Source organism: Otolemur garnettii, unplaced genomic scaffold, assembly GCF_000181295.1.
Source record: "Otolemur garnettii isolate 467f Iridium unplaced genomic scaffold, OtoGar3 scaffold00010, whole genome shotgun sequence".
In the NCBI taxonomy this organism is placed as follows: domain Eukaryota; kingdom Metazoa; phylum Chordata; class Mammalia; order Primates; family Galagidae; genus Otolemur; species Otolemur garnettii.
Window position 1 is genome coordinate 7,140,966 of NW_003852405.1, and position 23,525 is coordinate 7,164,490.

The 23,525-nt window shown below is 35.1% G+C and overlaps 1 protein-coding gene across 5 annotated transcripts in view; it reads left to right on the forward strand.

The window, feature by feature from the left end:
- COL11A1 (collagen type XI alpha 1 chain) overlaps window positions 1-23,525 on the forward strand; it is a 205,414-nt gene that overhangs the window by 112,036 nt on the left and 69,853 nt on the right. For all 5 annotated transcript variants that reach the window (XM_023509793.1, XM_003784099.2, XM_003784101.2 and 2 more), the window contains 6 exons: window positions 4,537-4,590; window positions 9,633-9,686; window positions 14,195-14,248; window positions 16,923-17,030; window positions 17,708-17,797; window positions 18,070-18,123. In XM_023509793.1, coding sequence (XP_023365561.1) covers window positions 4,537-4,590; window positions 9,633-9,686; window positions 14,195-14,248; window positions 16,923-17,030; window positions 17,708-17,797; window positions 18,070-18,123 — 414 coding nt within the window. The remainder of the gene's footprint in view (window positions 1-4,536; window positions 4,591-9,632; window positions 9,687-14,194; window positions 14,249-16,922; window positions 17,031-17,707; window positions 17,798-18,069; window positions 18,124-23,525) is intronic.

Consider the following 23,525-nt stretch of genomic DNA (forward strand, 5'->3'; position numbering starts at 1 on the left):
ATTAGTATTTTGATAAGTGTGAACATTTCTGGGAAATGATGCATATGCCTGCAAGTACATGGACACATTTACCCATCAAACGTAGTGTGTGTTAAAAATTTCTTGCTCCTTAATTTACTCTCCTCTACTGATAAAACATCTTAACTGATGATGTGCTACTAATTTTATTACAGAAATGAGAAAAATCATGTGTGCGATTGGCCTAAGGCAAAACTCTTAAACGTTAGCCACATTTTTTATTTTAAATGTACTTAAAATCCCTCTGCCTTCTTATCCACTCATCTCACTTTTTCTACTGAGACTCATTTTGTCCATGGCGCTGGCAGCAGTATTAGCCATTAAGCCTCAATCAATACACATTCAGCTCAGGATAAAACATCTATTCCAGTAAATAGAAACACTATTTAGTAAATTGATTTTTAATTGATACAAAATAAAGCCAAATACAGAAGCACAAGGAAGCCTTTTGTTTGATTTTTTTTTTGACAAAATATAGCCTCCTTTTAGCCAGATTTTTGAAAGCTATTCTTTTGAAAGAATTTTAATATTAAAGTCTGTATTACCTTCAAAAGCCATTAAAATCATTTCTTAACATTCCACATGATTTTCAGTATTAGGGACCTGTGTTAACATATTTTTGTATATTATCATTCTTTGAAATATATAGTTGGTGTTTAAAAAAAGGAAAACAGAAACACCATGTGGTTATAACTTAAACTTGAGAGTATTTCCTTTTATTTTTGCAGTAAGAGCAATAAGTAAAACTTAGTTCCTATTTGGCAAAAATGTGAGTAGATGGGCGGCGCCTGTGGCTCAAAGGAGTGAGGCTCTGGTCCCGTATGCCAGAGGTGGTGGGTTCAAACCCAGCCCTGGCCAAAAACTGAAAAAAAAAAAAAATGTGAGTAGGTGATACATAAGAATAAACAATTATAAGGCTTTGGCTCATATTTAATTAAAATTAACTTACCCTAAATATTTCTCACTTTCACAAACTATTTCCAAATTGAGTCTATTCATCCTATAAATTTTGAGTTGATACAAATGCATACATTTGAAATATTTTAGGGTAAAAGTCATATCATTAAATTAATTAAAATGGCTAAATCATTAAGTTGGCGTAGAACAACTTAACAAATAATAGTACAACTATAAGTTTTGTTTTTATGCCACAAACTATTTTCTCCTGATATTTTGTTTATAGATTCCAAAATTTCATGTACAGTAATATTTCTTTATAAGCGAATACAATTTTGATTTTGCATTTTGTTTTGAAATACAAGAGTGTGATCAACATAATTACTATTTGTAATCGTAAAAACAGTTTAAGCATGTGAAAAGTATATATTAAGGATCAAAGTAAAGAGTTTTTAAAAAATAATTTAGAAGGGCGGCCCCTGTAGCTCAAGTAGCAGGGCGCCAGCCCCATATACCAGAGGGGATGGGTTCAAATACGGCCCTGGCTAAAAAAACTGAATAAAATAATTTAAAAATGCATTTTCAGTTAGCATTTATACATGTTTTCAACATCTATAAAGGGAAACCATATTTCCTACATTCCACGTAGGTGATGAGAAATTTTCTTCCAATGTTCTTTCATCTATTGCCAACATGTTTTAAGTATTGTGAACGATTTAGTTAATGTCTTAAGCACATAGTTGAAAAATGTCTGAAGTAATGTCAGAAAGGATATTCTTCAAAGAGTATGAGTTGGAAAGTTCGGTGAGAGAATTTTGTAGTACCATGAGAAGAGAAAAAGAAATATCTATTTTCGCCCATTTCAATAAACTTGTTTTTAAGTAATATATTTATATTTAGCTATATGTATAGCTATATATAAGATATTTATATGTAAACAGGCACCACTAAGATATTCTACAAATTAAATGTGATTTCTCATAATCAAGATTTTCAAGAGTGATACCTGTTACTACAGAGTTAGAGAATACTAGGGATAGCTTTTTATTAGTTTTAACTTTACCATCTTTAGCAAAAACAAAACAAAATTGAACAAACCCAAGACACCTAGTTAACTTTGAATTTTGCATAAGCAATGAGTATTTTTTGGCATAAATATGTCTTTTACAATATTTAGGATATTTAAAAAATTATTATTCATCTCTAATTCTAACGTATTTATTTATTGAGAGACAGAGTCTCACTCTGTCTCCCTGGGTAGAGTGCCATGACATCATCATGACTCACAGCAACCTCACTCTTTGGCTCAAGCTATCCTCTTGCCTCAGATTCTTGAGTAGCTGAGACTACAAGTGCCTGTCGTTATTGCCCATGTAGTATCTCCTTTTTGGTTGTTTTCTTTCTTTTTTTTTTTTTTTTGACAGAGTCCCACTATGTCATGTTCGTTAGAGTTCATGGCATCACAGCTCACAGCAACCTCAAACTCCAGGGCTTAAGTGATTCTCTTGCCTCAGCCTCCCAAGTAGCTGGGACTACAGGTGCCTGCCACAACACCTGGTTATTTTTTAGAGACGGGTGTCTCACTCTGGCCCAGGCTGGTCTCAAACCTGTGAGTTCAGGCAATCTACCCACCTAGGCCTCCCAAGTGTTGGGATGAAAGGCGTGAGCCACCCAACCAGTCTTTCCTATTTTTAATAGAGATGGGTGTCCCACTTGTTCAGGTTGGTCTCAAACTCATGAGGTCAAGCAAGCAACCACCTCAGCCTCCCAGAGTGCTAGGATCACAGGCTTGAGCCATCATACCTGACCCCAAATTCAAATTTAACTAGTTACAGGGTATTTTATCTATGACCCTAGTTGAGTTTTAACTCTATCTCTCCACTGAGTCTTTAGGTATGTTTTACCTCACCTGGCAGTTATTTGGATTAATACAAACAGAAAATGTCAACACAGTTCTGTGAAATTTTATACTCATTTCCCTTTATTTTCTCTGAAGTCATGATTTTTTTTGAATGCATGATTTTTGAAAATGTTTCTTTTTAAGGAAATTTACATTCATAAATCAAATTTTATTAGCAAAGCAGAAAAATTTTAGAAAGCGAAGAAATGACTTTTTAAAGAATTGAGAAAATAGCTTGCTACATACCTAAAGATGGAGTATTTTAGAAAGTTTTTACTTCAAATAAATGTTTGTTCATCATTTTAAAAACGTTATTAGGGTAACTATTTAAGATAGTTACCTAATAATTTTATACTTTAATGAGAGTTTAAACATTTATAAGTTCCTAAAATATGCCCAGTGCATTTGGTTATGTCATGTAACATATGCCTTTTTAAAAATTTCATGTATAGGCTCGGCGTCTGTGGCTCAAGCGGCTAAGGCGCCAGCCACATACACCTAAGGTGGCGGGTTCGAATCCCCAGCCCGGGCCCACCAAACAACAATGACGGCTGCAACCAAAAAATAGCCAGGCACTGTGGCGGGCTCCTGTGGTCCCAGCTACTTGGGAGGCTGAGGCAGGAGACTCGCTTGAGCCCAGGAGTTGGAGATTGCTGTGAGCTGTAATGCCACAGCACTCTACCCAGGGGGATAGCTTGAGGCTCTATCTCAAAAAAAAAAAAAATGTCATATATAATTTTGAAATTTCTTTTTAACTTTAAGATAAGATCCTGATAAGAGCAAAAACTTGTGCTGATTTCTGACCTAACATTGTCTTAAGAAAGGCTGAGATTTTCTTGTGCAAGGCCAGATTGATAAACAGAAAGAGCAACTCTATTAATAAAGACCAACTTCAGGCACTTATATGGGATCAGACAACACATCTATTAATCCTACCTTAATTGTATTACTTAACGAATTTTATGTATGTGGCTTTCTATTTCACATATTCTCATTATAGAAATATAATTATTATGTCTTGGGATATAAAGGATGACCTTTAATCGGTTTCTTTTCTGCCAGCAACATAGTGTAATAGGATCTACTTTTTTCTTTTTAAAGATATGTAAATATGAGAAATGAATATTACAGTTAATTAAGCATCAAGCCAAGAATGTTATTATAATAGAAATGGATATTTGCAACACATGTTGATGTGTATAATTATACGATATATTTATTTTCATCTTATCTACAAAGGAAGTTTATACATGATCAAAGATGACATCCTTAACAAAAATATATTAAGTGCAAAGACTAGGTAAAGGCACCTTCTAAGGGTTTTTTTATAGTAGTCACACATATTCCCTTACAATTCTCCATGGCTAGATCCAGATCATTTATAGAGTCACTTTAAAAAGACAAAACTTTCTCTTGGGGACTATGAAATTAAATCGAATTAAAATATCTCCTTCTATAAATGTTTCTAGCCAACATTAAAAGTAAAGAAGCTGCAGAACATCTCTGTGTTCCCGACGTAAGAACATTAATAGAATTTACCGTGTTGAGTACTGAACAGTGTGAGAACCGTCCCTCGTGCCTGTAGGTTAGCACTGTCACGTCGTCCTGCCGTATTTGTGACTACAGTGAAGAAGCTGTGTGCTACATATTTTGTCTGTAAAAATAAACTTTAAAGCAAAAATGTCTTGTTAAACTTTCTCTACTGCTTTTTACTTTTTTAGGGTCCTCAAGGACCTCAGGGTCCAGTCGGATTTCCTGGACCAAAAGGCCCTCCTGTAAGTATCCTAAGTGTCGTAGTTTTCCTTCCGCTGTTTTTCATTTGATAATGTTTTCAAATTTTTGAGAGTCACAAGTTTATGCTTTAAGTAATTTTAGACATCACATTGATCGTATCTCTATGAAACTGGCGTTTTGCATTTTTTTCATGAGCATTGCCGTAAGCGTGTTTAAGCCACGTGGACAGATCGTTGTTTAGCAAAAAGCCCGAGAAATATATAACCTCAACATCGCCGTACCGTTTCCATTCGTATGTGTTGATATGAATTGTTTTCCCCGTGCAACATCATTTTATTGTCAAAGAAATTCAGCAATGTCAAAGAATATATATATTTTCAACTTGTGAAGTTCACAGATTTTTTTGAGTATAAATTAAACATCTCTAATTAAGCGTCCTTTCAAAGTATCTAAAAGACTATAGAACAGCATGAGTATTTTTCTCTCAACTCCTTTTCTACTACAATGACTATTTTTGATGACGTTAAAAATTATTAGCAAATTTTAAATATTTAGTATATTAGAATTTCTCTATTATCTTCCATCATCAAATATATCCTTCTTCAAATACTATTATCTAAACTTTTTCTTACATTTTGCTATTGCATCCCATTAATATTTATTTATTTTTATTGTATATCTCTATAGTGCATCCTTTCCTTTCTTTTACTTTGCCTTTTTTTTTTTTTTTTTTTTAGAAAGTCTCATTTTGATGCCCTGGGTAGAGTGTGGTGGTGTCATAGCTCATAGCAACTCCAGCTCCTGGGTTAGAGCCATCCCCTTGCCTTTGTCTCCCCAACTGGGACTACAGATGTGTGCTACCACATGTGGCTAGTTTTTCTATTTTTAGAGGAGACAGGGTCTCACTCGTGCTCAGGTTGATCTTGCACTACCTTAGCCTCCCACCTGCCTTAGCCTCCCAGAGTGCTAGAATTACAGGCATGAGCCACCACACCTGGCCTCTATAAGGCATTTTTAATATAAAACATAATAATTCTTATCAAATCATATCCCTTTTATAAAATGTGTTTAGAGTAATTTTTATGTGAACACTTTTATCAAGCATATTTGCAAATTAACTGAAGTACTTTTCCATATTTAGATATTTGTGGGACCATAGGGCATGCTCAGTTTTTCTTCCTTCCTTTTTTCCCTTTTGTTCTTTCTGAAACCTCTTTAGTTTCTTTATGAAATTCAGAATAAGTTTACTACCTTTCTAGGCTGGTAGTTCTCAAAACATGGTCCTTGGCCCAGAGTAGCACTTGGGATATTGTTAGAAATTCAAAGTCTTACTTACCTAATCAGAAATCTGGAGAGCGCCCCAGCCTGTGCTTTAACAAAACCTCTAGATCCTTGTGATGCCTGCTGCAGTGTGTGAACTACTGTTCTAGTCCAGTCTAGACAATACTACCCAAACTATAATGGGCACACAAATCACTTTGGTGAATTATTTATTTTGAAATACCTACTTACTGTGAAACCTTGACACAGTCCCTTACTTTATGCCATGTTTTTAGTCAGTGTTTAAAATATTACTTTAACACTGAACAGTTTTATTACTGCAAACATATCAAGAAAGGATTGTTATCTGTATTACAGTGTTTAAAAGGATCAATACAAATAACTGTATTAATTATAAGATAATGTTGATAGCTTCTGCAGATTATGTTTACCCCAAATCTCTGTTTTGCTCCAGATGTAACATTTAAGTCCATGCAGAGTTTCACAGAGAAGTGAACACACAATTCCAAAAGTGATTTTTCAGAAGCATTTCCGTAAATAATTTAAGCCATGTTCATAGATCATTGTCTAGCAACATACAATCCAGTGATATGTATGACTTTTTCGGTCAGTTCTCTCATGTATCTTTAAATAAGTTTGAGCCATTGCTCATGCATGCTTTTTGTCTCTAAGAGGTACTGGAAGTGTAATAAATGCCTGCGTGCCTTCTAGTTGGAGAGACAGATGCTGTTAAGGAACACTGCTTTCACTGCTGAACAAAATTAGTTTTAGTGTTTCTCTGACAAGTGAAACATAAAAATACCTATCATTTCTCTCATATGCAATTTTATGAAGTTTGGGGAAGAAACAACTTCCTACGTTGACATATTGAGAAACTGGATCAATCTCTTCTTAGAGATTGACCCATCTTCATTAACCAGAGAAAAAAAATTTATGTGTGGTGTGTGTGTGTGTGTATTCATACATACACATATAGATTGAGTGCTTAGAAAATTTTATTAAGATTCTTTTAATCTTATGCCAGTGACAGCATATTTTGGAAGTTTACAATCATTCATTTAAGAGAAAAAGTAACTTAAAGTGATTAAGATTCACAGCATGATGGGCAGTGCCTGTGGCTCAAAAAGGTAGGGCGCTGGCCCCATATGCTGAGTTCAAACCCAGCCCTGGCCAAAAAAAAAAAAAAAAAAATATATATATATATATTTGTGTATATATATATATATTTACAGTGTGACTATTAGGAGAAATATTCAAAGACATTATATAGATATATATTTGTTATATTTGTTATATATATATATTTGTTATATATATATTTGTGTATATATATATATATATTTACAGTGTGACTATTAGGAGAAATATTCAAAGACAATAAGAAGCGAAAAACATCCTTGAATAATAATTTATTTGTTTTTTTTCCCACAAATTGCCCTGCCCTCTCTGCACATCTTTGTGTAGATAATCTCTGTCTTGTACTAACTAGTAAAAGAGGTAGCCTCTTCAGTGGCATCTACTGTTAAGGGATTATTGAACAATTATTATTTTTAAATAAATGGCATCAAATTATGTGGTAATCTGTCTGCTTTATTTTATTGGATATTCATGCGAAGCCATTACCATTATTTGGATTAACTGCTTGATATAAGCACATACTTAAATCAGGTAAAATAGTGATGACACCCATTCTTTTTTTTTTTTTTTATTAAGTCATTTGTACATAGATCATAAATGCATTTATGCCATTACGGGATTCAATGTGTTGATTATTTGTACAAATTGGAGTGCTTACATCCTACTGATCAACATAGCCTTCACCTCATTTACCCAATTACAGCATTAAGACATTTGTGTTCTACACCTGATAGATCCAACTTGTACTTGCAATATGCTCCATAGCATGACACCAATTCTTTAACTAGTCCATCAGCCCTGCTTCCTCAGGAAAACCTTTAGAAACCATGTTGCATTTATCCCAAGATGGCATTATTTAGAAATAAGATCACTATTTTAAAGAATTATAAAATTTTCCAGTAAAAATACTACTTATACGAGTAGTATACTCATACTCATAGTATTGAGTATACTCAATACTACCTATATGAGCAATTATGAGACATTTAGTTTTTACACCTATAACTTTGTTAGAAAACGTATTTTTTTGTACAAATGGCAAAACATGTCATTTGAGAAGCAGTTATATGTGGCAGGGGGAAAAGACTGACACATTTGTCATCCTCCAACTGTCATCCTCTGTGTAGACTCATCATGGCCCACTATGACATACATTTATTGCTATATGTATTAAAATAGTTATAAGGCACAGAAATTGTTTTTATTTGCTATTTTTTAAAACTGATCTTCAGTGGCGTCTACTGTTAACTACTTATTTCTGTGTTTCACTTCTAAACTGAGGGCACAGCCAAGTCTTACATTACTATACACCTAGTGACTGATACAACTGGTTAAATGACATCCAAAAATGTTTAAGGCCCTTGGTCAAAAGGACTCCAACAATTCAGTTTTGGTCTTTTGGGGGAGAACAGCACAAGAATCATTGAGGGGGTCCTGGAAGACATGAGAATATCACTATACAAGCCATAATTTTGTGAAATATTACGGTTTTTAATTAGAGCTGATAATTCACAGGGCATACAAGGTGTCAGTAAAGATGGGATCAGGGAATGGAACTAAGGATACGACATTGCCAAGGGTTTTTCTCCTAAAGGAGCTAGCCAACCTAGAAGTCTTCCTCTGAAGAAAGCTATGTCTGAAACTCATACTGTTCCGAAACCAAGCCTTTCATTCAAACTAGCTTTACATTAACATATATAAAAATAGATGTTTGAAAATAGACTTATTTTAAAAGTTAACATATACAGTGAGAGGTATGTCTGTTGTCACTAGAAATGTCTTTATTAAAATGATCACTTCTTATCATTTATCCAGAAGGGGGAGAATATTCCTGCCTAGACTGATTAACCATGTTTTGAAATTTGAACTTGGCACCTAATGGTTTCTTAATAGAATGAATAATCCATAAAGCATATGAAAGAAGCAATCTGTTTCTCCTAAGTATTTAACATACAGGACCCTCACAGAGTTGTTTACTTTAAGTACTTAGTTAATTGCTTCATTTATTACTTCAGACATGACAAAGTGTCTTTTTTAAAATGTGAACAGCAGAGTAGATTTTCTCTCCAGTACTTAATAAACATTATGATTCCCAAAGTATATGTAACAAAAACTATTGGGAAAATAGGTCCCGATAATGTCAATGTTAGAGCATAACGTATTTTTTCTTTTATTTAAAGCAATTTGAGAAGTAAAATGCTATTGTTGAGTTTTTATTTCTTTTGCATTCTTGTGAGTTAGAATCCCAGATCACCACTAGAGGGCACCACCTTCCTCTATAATCTAAGTTTGAGACACTGGGAACTGAATTAGGAACAGATCACCAAGAGGGAAAATACTCATTTGTTAACTACTAAAGAACTAAGATTTTTGCAAATATAAAAATGCAAACCTATGCACATATGTTTTACAAAAGATAAATTCAAACAAAATAACGTAAATTTTAAAATGTTCAGAATAGAGTGCTAAAATTTTTTTTCTCAGTTATAACTACAAAATTATATTAGAGAAATATATGCATATGCCACCATTTAAAATGAACAGAAGATTAAAGGACAATATGTAATAAAATATGAAAAGAAACTTGTTGAATATATTACATTTAGATGATGAAATGATTCAAGGAATATTTATGACATGTGGAATTTAATATTTGTGATTTCAGGGACCACCTGGGAAGGATGGACTGCCAGGACACCCAGGGCAACGTGGGGAGACTGTAAGTTACCCAGTTAATCTTCCTGAAATTTTCCATCTCTAGCACCTCATTGGTTCACACAAAGCTACTTTACTATTCAGTTACCAGTTCAGGGCAATGGAGGAATTAATTGCATTGAAACTTTTAAAAATATATATATAATAAATACACAAATAGACCCACGTTTGTAGCTAAATGAATGTACTTGAAGAAATAGGATGTTAGTTGATACAATTGTCATTATTGTCAATAGCAGCCCATCAGGGATGGGCTGATGGAGAAGACACCATTATATTTTGGATGACTCTACAAGATCAGTTATCTTGGCCCTTTTGCTGAATTCTGTTTCTGGCCTGTTTCACTCAAACCCCTGACCCCTCCACTCTCTAAATGAAACAGGTTACAATAAGCCACATACACAACACATACAACAGTCTTCTGTCTGTAACTAAAGGATAAAATATTTGCTGATCTTGGAACCATAGGCAAATTGGTCTGGCACTTTTTCAAAAGCATCTTTTCATGTCAGGGAGGAAAATGTAAATAAGAAATGTAATTTAATTTCATTTACAAAATGTAGGGGCTATAACATTAAACGAATGGACTGAACAACGTATCATGTGTATAACAATTTGGGCAGAGGGGAAACAGGCAGCTCGGCGATGGCTTGAGGATCCTGGTGGACTTGTTTATTTACTTTGCTGCTGTTTGTTCCAAAAGCATGCATCTGGCTAGTCTGATGACTGGTTATTATAATCAGAAATCATCCTGGGCTGCCATATGGCCCTGGAACCAATTCTTGGTCCTCTCTGTTGATTAATTTTATCCAGATTTCTTAAGGAAACCACAACATAGACTACCTTTGACTATGTGGTTCAGAATCCTGGTAGAGAATTCAGAGAGACTGAAGACAAATTTGGAGTCGCATAGCAGAGCACGACAACAAATCTGAAAGCATTATGAGTTTTCTGCTATAACAATCCATCAGTAGCAAGAAAATAATTGGATTGTTGTCAGATGTTATCAAGAAACAGTTTGAGTTTAACAACTTCTTCATTTTAGCCCGATGGGAAACTTCGAATTCCTAGATTCAAAAACAAATTCAAGATATGACTGACAAAGACCGAATGAAAAATTGTTTGGATTTCCTCCTGGGAATGACGTCTATATAAGAAGCAAAAATAAACCCTCTACAGGAGAATCCATCCTCATATTTGCATTCTCATTCAAATTGTGCAGCCAATCATTTTTAACGTATCACTGTCTGAGAATTACTTTAAAATAGTTCCAAAATGTCACTTGAGGGAAAGCTACCTCAAGAATTGCAGTGATGAAATCTCTTGTATTTGATTTAATAAAGAACTTCTAACCAATATCATCATTTTACATGTAACAGTTAAATTTAGACCAAGAAGAAAATAGCAAATTAGCTAATGCTTCTGGAATTCTTGTACCCAGCTAGTAGTTTGTCATTGATAGAGGCTAGAAAAATGTGTGAAACATTTCTGAAAAACTGTATTCCTAATTTCACATTCACTTTTAAGAGAATAGTGAATTGCCCTGTAGTCTACAACTACAACCAGTCTTACCTGGTTCTGTGCTGAGTCAGATTCAAAGAATTACATGGGAAAAGATCAGATTCTAGAGCTGAGTATTCCTTACTATATGCCTATCATCTTATTTCAGTGAAGAAATTCTTTTATTATATTTGTTTCCAGAAATTCTTAAATTTTGAATTTTGAATGTATCTTTGAGGTTAATTCTGACTTTACACTGATTTTGGTTGTTTCAGTATAATAGAAACTACGTATTTCTAAGTTTGCTGATAGCCATTAAAAGTTTTAGAAATATGGGCAGCACCTGTGGCTCAAAGGAGTGGCGCACCAGCCCCATGTGCCAGAGGTGGTGGGTTCAAACCCAGCCCCGGCCAAAAACTGCAAAAAAAAGTTTTAGAAATAGTTTTTATTATATTGAAAATATCTAATTTGTCTAAGAAACATTCTCTATGGCTCTTAAAATTAGTTTAGTTCCTGAAATATAATCAGAATAAATTTTTTGTTGGGTCTTAAAGCAGATGTTTTGAACTACCAAGGAACATGTCAAATTAATTTGTTTTCAGTGACTTTAGAAAACATAAATTGATTACAGTTATTGTCAAATTAAATGGCAAATGTTATCTTACATGACAATATTGAACAATCACAAACCACTCTGAATGGTAAACGTCTCCCTGGGTGTAGTTTGTATGTCAGATCCCTAGAGTCAAATTGTTAGATACTTGCAAACACTCTGAATGTTCTGAATGAGCAGACCCATGGCCATACTCTCGCCAGCTTTTCCCAAATTTTTCACCCCCACAAATGGACTAGCAGCCAAGATTTCCTCTTTTCCCTTAAGATATAGGAGCGCAAGTCTGCGTTTCCTCAATTAAACATTGATTTGTAATCATGTAATCTTAATGATTAATTATTATTGTAATCATTTTTGTGTCTGCTATTCCTAGTCTCACATTTATTAAGACAAAAATCTTTATGGGTCATAATATTTTAAGTTCAGAATTGCATTCACACCTTCATGTTAAATTTAGTGATCAAAAATCGAGAGGAGGGTAATCCAGTCAGAGGAAAGTGGTCACGCAAATTTGTGATGTGTGGCTTTCCAGAGAAAAGTCAGAAGAGCACATGACTGGGATTTAGGACACATTTTCAAAGCAAAAGGTTACTAAAGGGCCAGACTGGGCCCAGATGCATAGACCTTTATCAGCGATCCTGCGTGGTGTATGTTAACAATACGTTGATTGGATTTGCTTTTGGGAGATGGTGATTGCTTCTGGCTGATGTGCTGTCCACACACAGCGAAACTGATTTTAAAATCTCTGCCACAGTGAAGGAAAGAGGTGATTATAGTTTGCATAATACAGACCACTTGGATAAAAGAGAAGATGCTACATTTGAGGGAGTTTCTCTGATGACATGTTAGACTTAAATTATCAATTACACCTGAGCGCTGAAGAACAGCCTGGGATCTGAAGCACTCCCTTCAGAAAGGAGAGAACACGGAAAGGAAAGCGAAAGAGAAGGTGCACTCAGCGAGCTCCGTGTTGAGAGTTGGAAGGAGAACAGGACAGACGACTGGAAATCCCCAGTAGGCACTTACTGAGATGAGTTCAGGGCTCAGCACACATCAGAGCTTTGAAACAGTTTGGAGGGTTCATCATGATAGTCACAGCAATTGTGGTCGTGGAGAGTGTTGAGATAAGTCCAGGGACACACATATGCATTACACATGTATGTATGTAGATGTATGTGTATATATGTGTGTGTCTGTAAATATGTAAATCTTATTACAGATTTCCAAGCTAACCGATTGCAGAAAACGTCAGATAATGCAAACGATTTGGTTTATAAAATGCTAAATAAATCATCGGATAGTTCTCCCAGAATTGATTGGTTTTGCTGTTGTAATTGTAGCTCAAGTAGACCCTGATGGTCTTAAGAACTAATGGATTTTTAAAATAGGATAAATCTTTTCTTTCTCTCTAACAGCACCTACAGTAATTACAAATACAAATTCTTTTCCTTTTATCTACTTTTTTTTTTTTATTATAACTAATTGTGTAATGTCTGGAAGGTTTTGATACAAATGTGAAACTACGAGTTCCTACCCTTTTCTTTCTAACTTTATGATTTCCAGTCTGATTAGATGTTTTAATCCAGTCTGATTAGTGACTAAAACTTCTGCAAATGACATTTGTTTTGATTCAGTTCTTTAGAAGATTTTTTTTAGTATTTTTTATATACTTCTCCAGCTGTTAAATGGAACATAACTCATATAAAGAAAAAATATGCCTATCATAATACAGTTATCAGAATGAATAACCACAGCCTAGAGAAACACAGACAGCAGAATATATGCACCACAACTTGGCTTAGTAAGTACATTTTGCTCACACAAGCCTAGAGAAATACGAATACCAGAATACATGCACCACAGCTTGAGTACATTTTGCTCACATCAACCAGATTAAATTTTAATGACTTGATAATCATGCAAAACATTCTAAGTATATTTTTATATCTCGTTTTCTTATGAGATTACAATTTAGTAGAGAAAAGTGCATTAATATCAGATATTGTGAATTTATCTCTATATGGAGAAGGAGTGGACCATTTCAAGGAATGTCTAAATCATCATTTACTTCATCCATAACAATGCTAGGTTCAAATTCTACCTGTTGTTTGACTCGGTGGAAAAGGACGTAGGCCACTTTTGCTCCAACTTTATCCTATTGTCTTATTTCTTTTAATTTTATTGAAAGTAATTATTATACCATAATCTGAAATAATGAAGATGGCAAATTTTGAATTTTAAAGAAAAATGGAATAGATTAACTCATTTTTAAGCATTTGAAAATAAAAGTATTTTTAGCCAAAAGATGATTTCCTTTTAGCTTTTCAAACATTTCATAGAACTTTAATTTATGCTTTGTGCTATATAAAGATTTTATAGATTACACTTTGCTTCCTCAGGGATTTCAAGGCAAGACGGGACCTCCTGGCCCAGGAGGAGTTGTTGGGCCCCAGGTATAGTCTTTTACTTTATTTTCCTAATAAGAATTTTTTTTTTGGTTTATATTTAATTAACCTAGTGTAAAATCTGCCAATCTTACTATGATTCAAATGATGTATTTTTTATTTCAAATAGCATTTAAATATATGCAGCTTGCCTATTGCAAATGAAATTCAGCAAACTATTACTTAGCCAAAACAACCTTTCAAATTGTCGGTATCAATAAAAGAGAACAATAAAATAATTAATGAAAAAAATCAAAAACTTCACACTGAATTTAACACCCAAACCTGACCATGGCACCACCAACAATTTTTTTAAAGAATGTTCTTTATAATAGATTGGTCATCACCATTTTGCAGAATTTTAAGGTACCGTATACAAACAACTTCAGTTTTTTTTAGTATACATTAGATTTACAAGTATAATATAGCAGAAATGCAAAGCTCTGAATATCAAAGCATTCTAAAAATTTGATATTTGAAACATGTTTCCTAAAATTTTTGTCTTAGTAGTCAATTTTATCAAAGATAAGATATTAGTTGGCTCTCTTTGAGTAGGTGTGAGAGAATGGAAAATATGTATTTCTTTCAAGATAGTTAGAAGAGCCTCAAAAGTTGTTGCAATACTCTGAATTATGGTATTAAATAATAAGAATCATTTACAGTAACAGAAAATAGTGCTTTCATTCTCTGGCAAAGCATAATGAATGAAAGGGGCACGTTTTGTCTCATCAACTGGAATTTTTCCCCACTACAATAAAAAATTTTAGCGAGAGCAGTTGAATAAGTGTTTTGACTATTTAACTGCTTTGAATAGTCTTTTCTCAGCCTATAAATAATTCTCAAAATAAATAGTATTTCTCTCTTTCTCTCTCACACACATTCAAGAAACAAACAACTGCATTTTAGCAATGTATGCAACAAGCAAAAATGAAGAATTCTTGGATTGGTCGATCATTTTGTTTCAGAGCTTAATGCTGCGTCAAGAGAAATATTCAATGTTTGTTCTTTGTCATGGAAACAGCATGTGCATAAGAACAAAAGCCTCCTTCCAACTGCTTATTAATTTTAATTTAAAAATTACATATATACTCCTTTAATAATTAGAAAGCTTCCTCCAAAAATACATTTATTTTTCTATTTGCTTTTCTATTTCATAACTATCTTAATGGGAAGACTTATCCCTATTACATGGAATATCCATGAACAGAAATGGAGTTAGTGTCTACAACATAAACATCATGGGACTTCACTATTTCAGAAACTCATATCCTTTGAAAATGCTCCTTTGCCTAACGTGACATCCGAAACTTCTGAGACCTAGAAGTTTCTTCAAAAAAGAACCTTTTTTTTTTGCTCCTCTACTTTAATGTATGAAAGTTAGGTGTTTTACTGAATGTGCATCTTCGCTGAGTTAATTTTTTTATTGTCCTTTTTAAGAAAGAAAATCCAACCCCCGGTTTTAAATGTAACTGTGTTTCATATTAGGACAAAGGATTTAATGGGAACAGTGTTGACGGCAGAACTTGGTATTCACCCTTTTTTTGTGTGTAGTTATGGGGATGTCGGCTGACTTTTATCTCGGTGGTGATAGCTGTCCCCCAGTTAGGATTAATTTTATCGTCCTTTCTGTTGAAATTCTGATGTTCACGGGTTTCAGGGAAAAAAAATTTCTTTGTGGGAAAATGTTTGCACATTAGCGGTCAGGTAAGGATTTTCAGCAAAATGTCACTGAAGGAACTTAAATGTAGAAATGTATATCCCAAGTGGGGGAGATGTGTTCTTTCTCAGAGATTAAAAGGTAAGAATATGTTGCTCTTTTAGAAAAGTAACAGAGAATAATATTTCATAAGCAACTTTAGTCACACATTCCACTGTTTTATAACCTTAGCATCTGGGTATTTTTCTTTCATGTATCTTTGACTTAAATCCGTCATTTTGCTTTATTCTAAGTGCAGATAGAGAGTAACCGATCACCATTCTCTATTTATACTTGAAAGCTTCTTATACTCCGGCACCACAAAACGGCACCACTCAGGGGACACGTACATGACCTACCATTTTTCACTTTGGCATTTGCTGCAATTTAAACCAGCTGGTTATTTGTTATAGCCTTTGGCCAGGAGTGATTGCCAGCCCAGACTCACGCCTGCAGGTTCCCCTTGCCCTATTCCTTAGACTCTGTCAAATGAATATAGATGAGCAGTAGAGAGGTTTTGAGTCCCTGGAAATTCCAAGGAGAACCACTTTGGTTGTTTGGGTTCTCGGGGACCTAGGCTAATTTCCAAGCAGTTGATTCATTGAGTACCTACCAATGTGTCTCCTAGGACTCTTTACCCCCTAGTTTATTTGACACACCTGATATAAAAAGAAGGGATGGGATGAAACCATGGTTAAAAAACCCAGTTTTAACAGGACTTGGCCTGACCGTACTCCACAGTAATTCTGGTAGTACACATCAAAACTTCTCTTTGGACTTTACATATTTCCCTTGTATGCTCAGATTCTAACAAAGCTCACATGTAATCTCTTCGACTTCTTACCAGATAGGCCACCCTCAGTGCTTTATTTAAAGTGTTTTCTAGGGCATTAGGACAATAAATGAGAGTGACAAACTTTTGTGAAAGGGAGTCATATTTATTTTGAGTTCATTATGACCTAATGTGTTATCACTTATCTAATTTAGGGACCAACTGGTGAGACTGGCCCGATAGGTGAACGTGGGCACCCTGGCCCTCCTGGCCCTCCTGGGGAGCAAGGTCTTCCAGGTGCTGCCGGAAAAGAAGGTGCAAAGGTACAGTACAACATGCTCCAGAAGATTTGGGGGGTCAAGACTTCCATTTACTTCTTGCTATCCTTCTCACCACTGGTCCATAGATTCTCGGCATTTTTGGTATAATATTAAATGCATATTCAGAAAGATATTCCGGGATAGTATTTAGTATGAATTAATTGTCCTTGAGGACATTAAGAATAATAACATAAGAGTCATTAGGACCATTGGTCACAAAGCCATCAATTTCTATCTACTCTTTTTCTTTTTTTAAATCATAGCTGTGTGCAACAATGCAATTATGGGGTAGAGTGTGGCGTTCTGATGTACAATTTGAGATATTTTCATCAAACTGGTTAATATAGCCTTCATGTCATTTTCTTAGTTGTTATGTCAAGACATCTATATTCTACTTTTAGAAAGAGTCACTTGTACCCTGTAAGATAAACCATAGAGGTGATCCCTCCAATCACCCTCCTTCCACCCAGCCACCCCTCTCCCCTACCCTCTTCATCTCCCCTCCCCATATTCTTAGGCTATAATTAGGTACTCTTAAGTGTTGGTTGTGGTTAGCTCATTTTAACGTATATGGCATTCCGTAAACTATTCCCATCATTTACTTATAGAAGGTTAGAGATAATAGCAATTTTGTTTGTAGATATGACTCTTTATTGATGGAGGTTTATTATACTCTTTAGGGTGACCCAGGTCCTCAAGGTATCTCAGGGAAGGATGGACCGGCGGGACTACGTGGTTTCCCAGGTGAAAGAGGTCTTCCTGGAGCTCAGGTATGGTCAGTGCAGACGTGTGCACTTACGTACTCACATAGATAGCGTGTAAGCGAAATCGCTCATTAGAAGCCCTTTTCTCAGAGCGTAGCTAAAGAGGAATGAGAGGATATAAGTCAACCCATGCATTTCATTATCATTATATATGTATGTATGTATATTTATGCCTAAAACACTTCTAGACATTCTCATTTTATCAAACATCTCTTCCTACTGATTTATGTTTTGAATTCACACCAACACGCATTCTCTTTATCTTTTCACTTTTCCAGGGTGCACCTGGACTGAAAGGAGGGGAAGGTCCCCAGGGCCCACCAGGCCCAGTTGTAAGTATGATGATAATAAGCAGCCATGCCATCCAGGGTTGCAAATTACAGCTCTTCCTTCATTACTCTCACGCTGGGATCCCACAGTGTGTGGGGAAGAAAATAAACACGTGTCAATCAAGTCAGTCACTGCCTGGTTTCTACTAATTGCATGCACTAATGAGTGCGGAGATAGAAGGGCCTGGATGATTGGAAATATTTGCTTCTGCTGCTGTCAGGAGGTAAAAGGAGCTATAAATAAATCACAATTACGAGTAATAGAAACTCATGGTCATGGGCGGCCCGCAGAGGCTGTGGCTTGAAAATTTTACTTTATCCATCTCTTACTTTCATTTTAAAATTAGTCCTAAAAGAAGATTTGATTTCTTATTTAGTATAATCTATCATCATTTCTTATAAAATGTACTTAATTTGTTTGATTCTAAGTGCTCATGAGACTGGAATTCGTCAATGATATAAGAAAAATCCCGTAAGCCTAAAAGACATACATCCATTTTATGTGTTACCTAGATTGCTTTAGTCAATCAACATTATGAAATAATTGGTAAATGAGTAAATATGAGATTTTTACCTCACCTTTTCATGAGATAAATATCAATCCCTCAAAGAAATACAATCTTTATTTTTTCTATAAATTCCCTGGAAAGTTCACTGTAACAGCCCAACAGCTGTATTTGGTGGCCGCTCCCTGTCTTATTTCACCCACCTACAAAGCTTAAAGTTGCCTGAAAGTCCCTCTGCATTTCCTCCCACAAAATAACGTATGTTAATTCCACCTCCAAGTGTGTCACTAACTTGTCCTCGTCTCTTCGTTTCCACCACCATCACCTTTGTTCAGACTCTTCCTTTTCCTTTCTCTTATGACTAATGTCTAAACTTATCTCTTTGACTTCATGTTGTCACTGTTGACAGTTTAGCCTAGCTTACTGTAGTTGAATGAGCACTCTTAACTATGCCATTCTCCTGCTCATACACACTTTGTGTCTCCAAATTATCCTCAGAAACCGAACTTCTTTTACTGGCTGATAAGTCATCTTTGATCTCAATTCCTAGAGCCTGTCTTATATCCTTCATGCATCTCCTTTAATCCAACTGACTTTACAGCATTAAATTTCTTCTTGCTTCTCAAACCACCATGATATTTTCCATTTTGAAAAGCATATACTTTATATATTTTTTTCATTCTTCCAGGAAACTCCATTTTTTCTTTCTCTATTTGACAAAAATTGTATTTATCCATGGAGATATAGATACAATGTTAAATCTCCATGAAGTTACCTTTGGACAATTGGCCTTCATTTCATTTAATAGTAAACTTTCTCCTCCTCAGTGCTCATTTTGACTTCTATTTTAGAAAGGCCATTGGAATATAATTGGTTGTCTCTTTCATTAGGTTGTGAATGGTGGCAGGATTAGTAAGAACCACAGCTGAATAAGATAAAAGTTCTTAAGTGGGCATAGAATCTTCAGCAAATTCTGCACAATACAATCCATTTAACCAGACCTATGGACTCTAAAGACATCTTGTTTTAAGAATAAATTTCTTTTAAGTCCTATTTTACACAATGTAAAGCTAAATAAAAAATACAGTGTGTCCATAAAATGGCACACAAACTTTATGGACACCCTGTATAGCACATCCTGTGATTTCTGAAGCAGGGCAGATTGTAGTTATTTGATGATTTAAAGTTTATAGAACAAGTAGAGTAAAAAGATCAAGTTTAGGAAAAGAAATCCATCATTAGTGTATAATATATACCAGGGTCAGGAGAGAACAGATGGCTTTGAAAGTTCACGGGCCAATATCAGAATGTTAGGGTGAGCCAGTGACCAGGGCAGTAGGAAACTGAAGGACCGTGTGGATGTAACCAACACGGAGGAGGCAGGATGGGAGGATTTATTACTAAGACTGGATGTGGACAATGAGGAAAAATGAAAACTGAGTGATGACCTCCAGTCCACGTGCCTGAGGGAATGATGCCTTCCATGCCTAGACCATTTTTATCTTATCCAGAACAACAACCAATCCCATAAGCCATTCATGCACAAGAAAACTCAAAACCTGCCACAAGTGATTTTTTTAAAAAAGCTCTTATACTTTCCTAATACGAATGCTTACTGTGAGCCTTTTGGAATCAATACCTATTCTTATAATAAATTCATAGTTCAATATGCAAGTATCAACCAATTAAAATTATTCCTGAAGGTGGATGGAGAAGGGTCATTAGGAGGAAAGACTCCATCCGTGTGTATTAGTTCCTGAAATTGCTGCAAAATATAGAAAAGAGGGTCACGATGAAGGTCCAGTTTAGACAAAGCTAAATAAACTTCAAGTTACTCATTTCAAAACAATTACACACATGTGACATTTGATTTTGAAAATTTTTTATTTCAAATGACAAAAATTAAAACAAAAAATTGTTGGGTTTCTAGATGTAAATTTAGCTTACAAGGAAATTTATTCATGTTAATTCTTATTTTTTGAGGTTGAATCTTACCATACAGTTACCTCGTGATTTATTTATTTATTTAAGACAGAGTCTGAGTGCTGTGGTATCACAGCTCACAGCAACCTCCAACTCCTGGGCTTAGGTGATTCTCTTGTCTCAGCCTCCCAAGTAGCTGGGACTACAGGCGCCCACTACAACGCCTGGCTATTTTTTGGTTGTGATTGTCATTGTGGTTTAGCAGGCCCAGACTGGGTCTGAACCTGCCAGCCTTGGTGTATGTAGCTGGCACCATCACCACTGTGCTACGTGTGCTGAGCCTACCTTGTGTTTTATATTAAAAACAAGGAGGCTCCTTTGGTAAAAAAGATAAGAAGTTGATCAAAAGGTGCCAGTGAAATATCAAAAGGAACTATGTGGTCATTTGGTGAGAAATGATGACATTCTGTGTCCTAAGGAAGAAAAGCATAAAATATCCTATACAACCCCTTCATTTTACAATGGATACTTCTGAGTTTACATCAATACCATATTCGCTTTTATGACCTGTGGGCTATTAACCAAATAATGGCAAGTGAAAGACAGAAATTCACAGGAGAGGGATGGATATTTAGCAGTTATTCAAATTAAGGAAAATAAAAGACGGGGATGAGTTCCCTGAGGAAGAGAATGTGGATGGAGAACGTGAGAGCTGACGGTATGGACAAGGAAAGGGAACTAATACTCAGAGAGTTTATTCTTTCAACACTCATGCTAGGCACTTACCTTCATTATCTTGAGTCTTACAACTTGGTATGGTAGACATTAATATCATTCAGTTTTATCATTTCGTTTTTAAATCTGAGGCTTAGAGAAGGTAAACAATTTTCCCAAGTTACCTGAAGAAAAATTACTCAATACAATTTTATGTGAACTTATTTCCAGATATGTAGAACTAACTCCATAAATATCTGCTTAGCTGGCTCCTTTCTCTGCCCCTCTCTCTCTTTCTCTCTCTGTCTCCCCCTCCCAGTTTCATTTCCAAGTTCTCCTGACCCTCCTATACCCCTGTGAACCATTTTGTCAGGAGAGCTAATATTAGAGCTAACTAAGCTTTAGTTTTCCTAAAGATTCTATTGCTTGTTTTGAATGTACCAAATATTAATCTGCTTAAATTAATGTACAGGTTGAATTTTTTTTTTTTTTTGAGACAGGGTCTCACTGTATTGCCCTCAATAGAGTGCTGTAGCATCAAAGCTCACAGCAGTCTCCAACTCTTAAGCAATTCTCTTGCCTCAGCCTCCCAAGTACCTGAGACTACAGGCACCTGCCACAACACCTGGCTGATCTTTGGTTGTATTTGTCGTTTGGCAGGCCTGGGCTGGGTTCGAACCCACCAGCTCTGGTGTTTGTGGCTGGCGCCCTAGCTGCTGAGCCACAGGCACCAAGCCTACAGGTTGAATCTTTAATAACTATAGATGTTTTTCTGTATCCTGTAGAATCCTTAGTTTTTTTTTTTTCATAGAATACAATTTGTAGGAAATATAGTTATGCTGTGTATTTCTAGATTACTAGAGAAATATCTTCCCTCACTGCACAAAATACCAATGAACTAAAACTCAAAGCCCCGTGCAGAGCTTGAATCAGATAATAGTTAACTGCTTACTGTGAAACCGATAAAGTTTGTGTGTCTGTATAATCCATAAAAATAAAATATTTAGTACTCAGTATAACCATTCATGTGCCCATCTATTCAATTTAGATTTGCCATCTGTTCTCTTGATTCATATACTATTCAGTCAACAACCCAGCCCAGGGCACCTGTGACATCACTGTGACATCATGTGGAAGGGGATTTGCTGTGCTCTTTTAGATATGGGTGTGTGATGCCATGGACTTACGTCCAGAGGAACTATTATATATAAAACATATCAACTGAAAGTAGCTGTCTTAGAGATACGTGATATTACTTTATGCAAGTTCCACTTTCAGCACATCCTCAGAAGAAATCTCTTGCTCATTGCAGCTTTAGAAATATTTGTATGTTCTACTTTTCAAGTATGCTTCTTATAAACTTTTAAAAAATTACCTTTTGTGACTTCTTGAGCAATGAACTTTTGTTTGCTTTCGTTTGGTGAAATCATGGAGTCAAAACTGAGAGACAGTACAGAAGATACTTCTTTATGACTACTTTCATAACTTTCTGAACACAACTTACTACAAAAAAAGTACATATGATGTACTTTAATATAGTCAGTTATATTTTATTCTGGTCATTTTTTTAAGTACTGGACAATACCTATTAAACTAATTTCATAACCCACCAATGGATCATGACTTACTGTTAGAAAAACCTTGGTCTGTAGTATGCAGTGGGTTACTGATATTGGCTCATTTTATGCCAACAAAAATATTATTTGCTTACTTGCTTTCATTGCTTACTGATATTGTCTTATATTTTATGTATACTCTGTAAGATGCTATAAGTCTTTTCTTATGTAAAAACCATAAATAAGTAACTCTTTGGATATACTAAACAATCTATAAAAGTGAAGTTATATGGTTTCACAAACTGGAGTCCCTGCAAAGAGCTTTTGGTTTACTGAAGAAGACAGATCTGGCATAGATAAAATAAGATAGCAAATAATAAGAGATATGCTAAGATAGAATAGAGAACACAAAGATCAGAACAATGATTTTTGCCTAAGGAATTATATTGGAGTTGGAGCTACAAATAAAAATTAGTTTTCCCTATGAAAAGCTGGGTCTTTTTGCATGCCAAATTCAGTCTTGAAGCGCTCATCACTGTTTTCTCTTAGTAAAAACCTGGTATTTTAAGGCTATGGTTAGTAAAGGTTTTGCTCCTAGGACTGAATGTATCTTGAGTAACAGTTTGTAGTGCTACCACTTACAACAAAGAAAATTATACCAACAGATTGCGATGCCTTTCAGATTTCTGTAAATGCTCCCTGTACG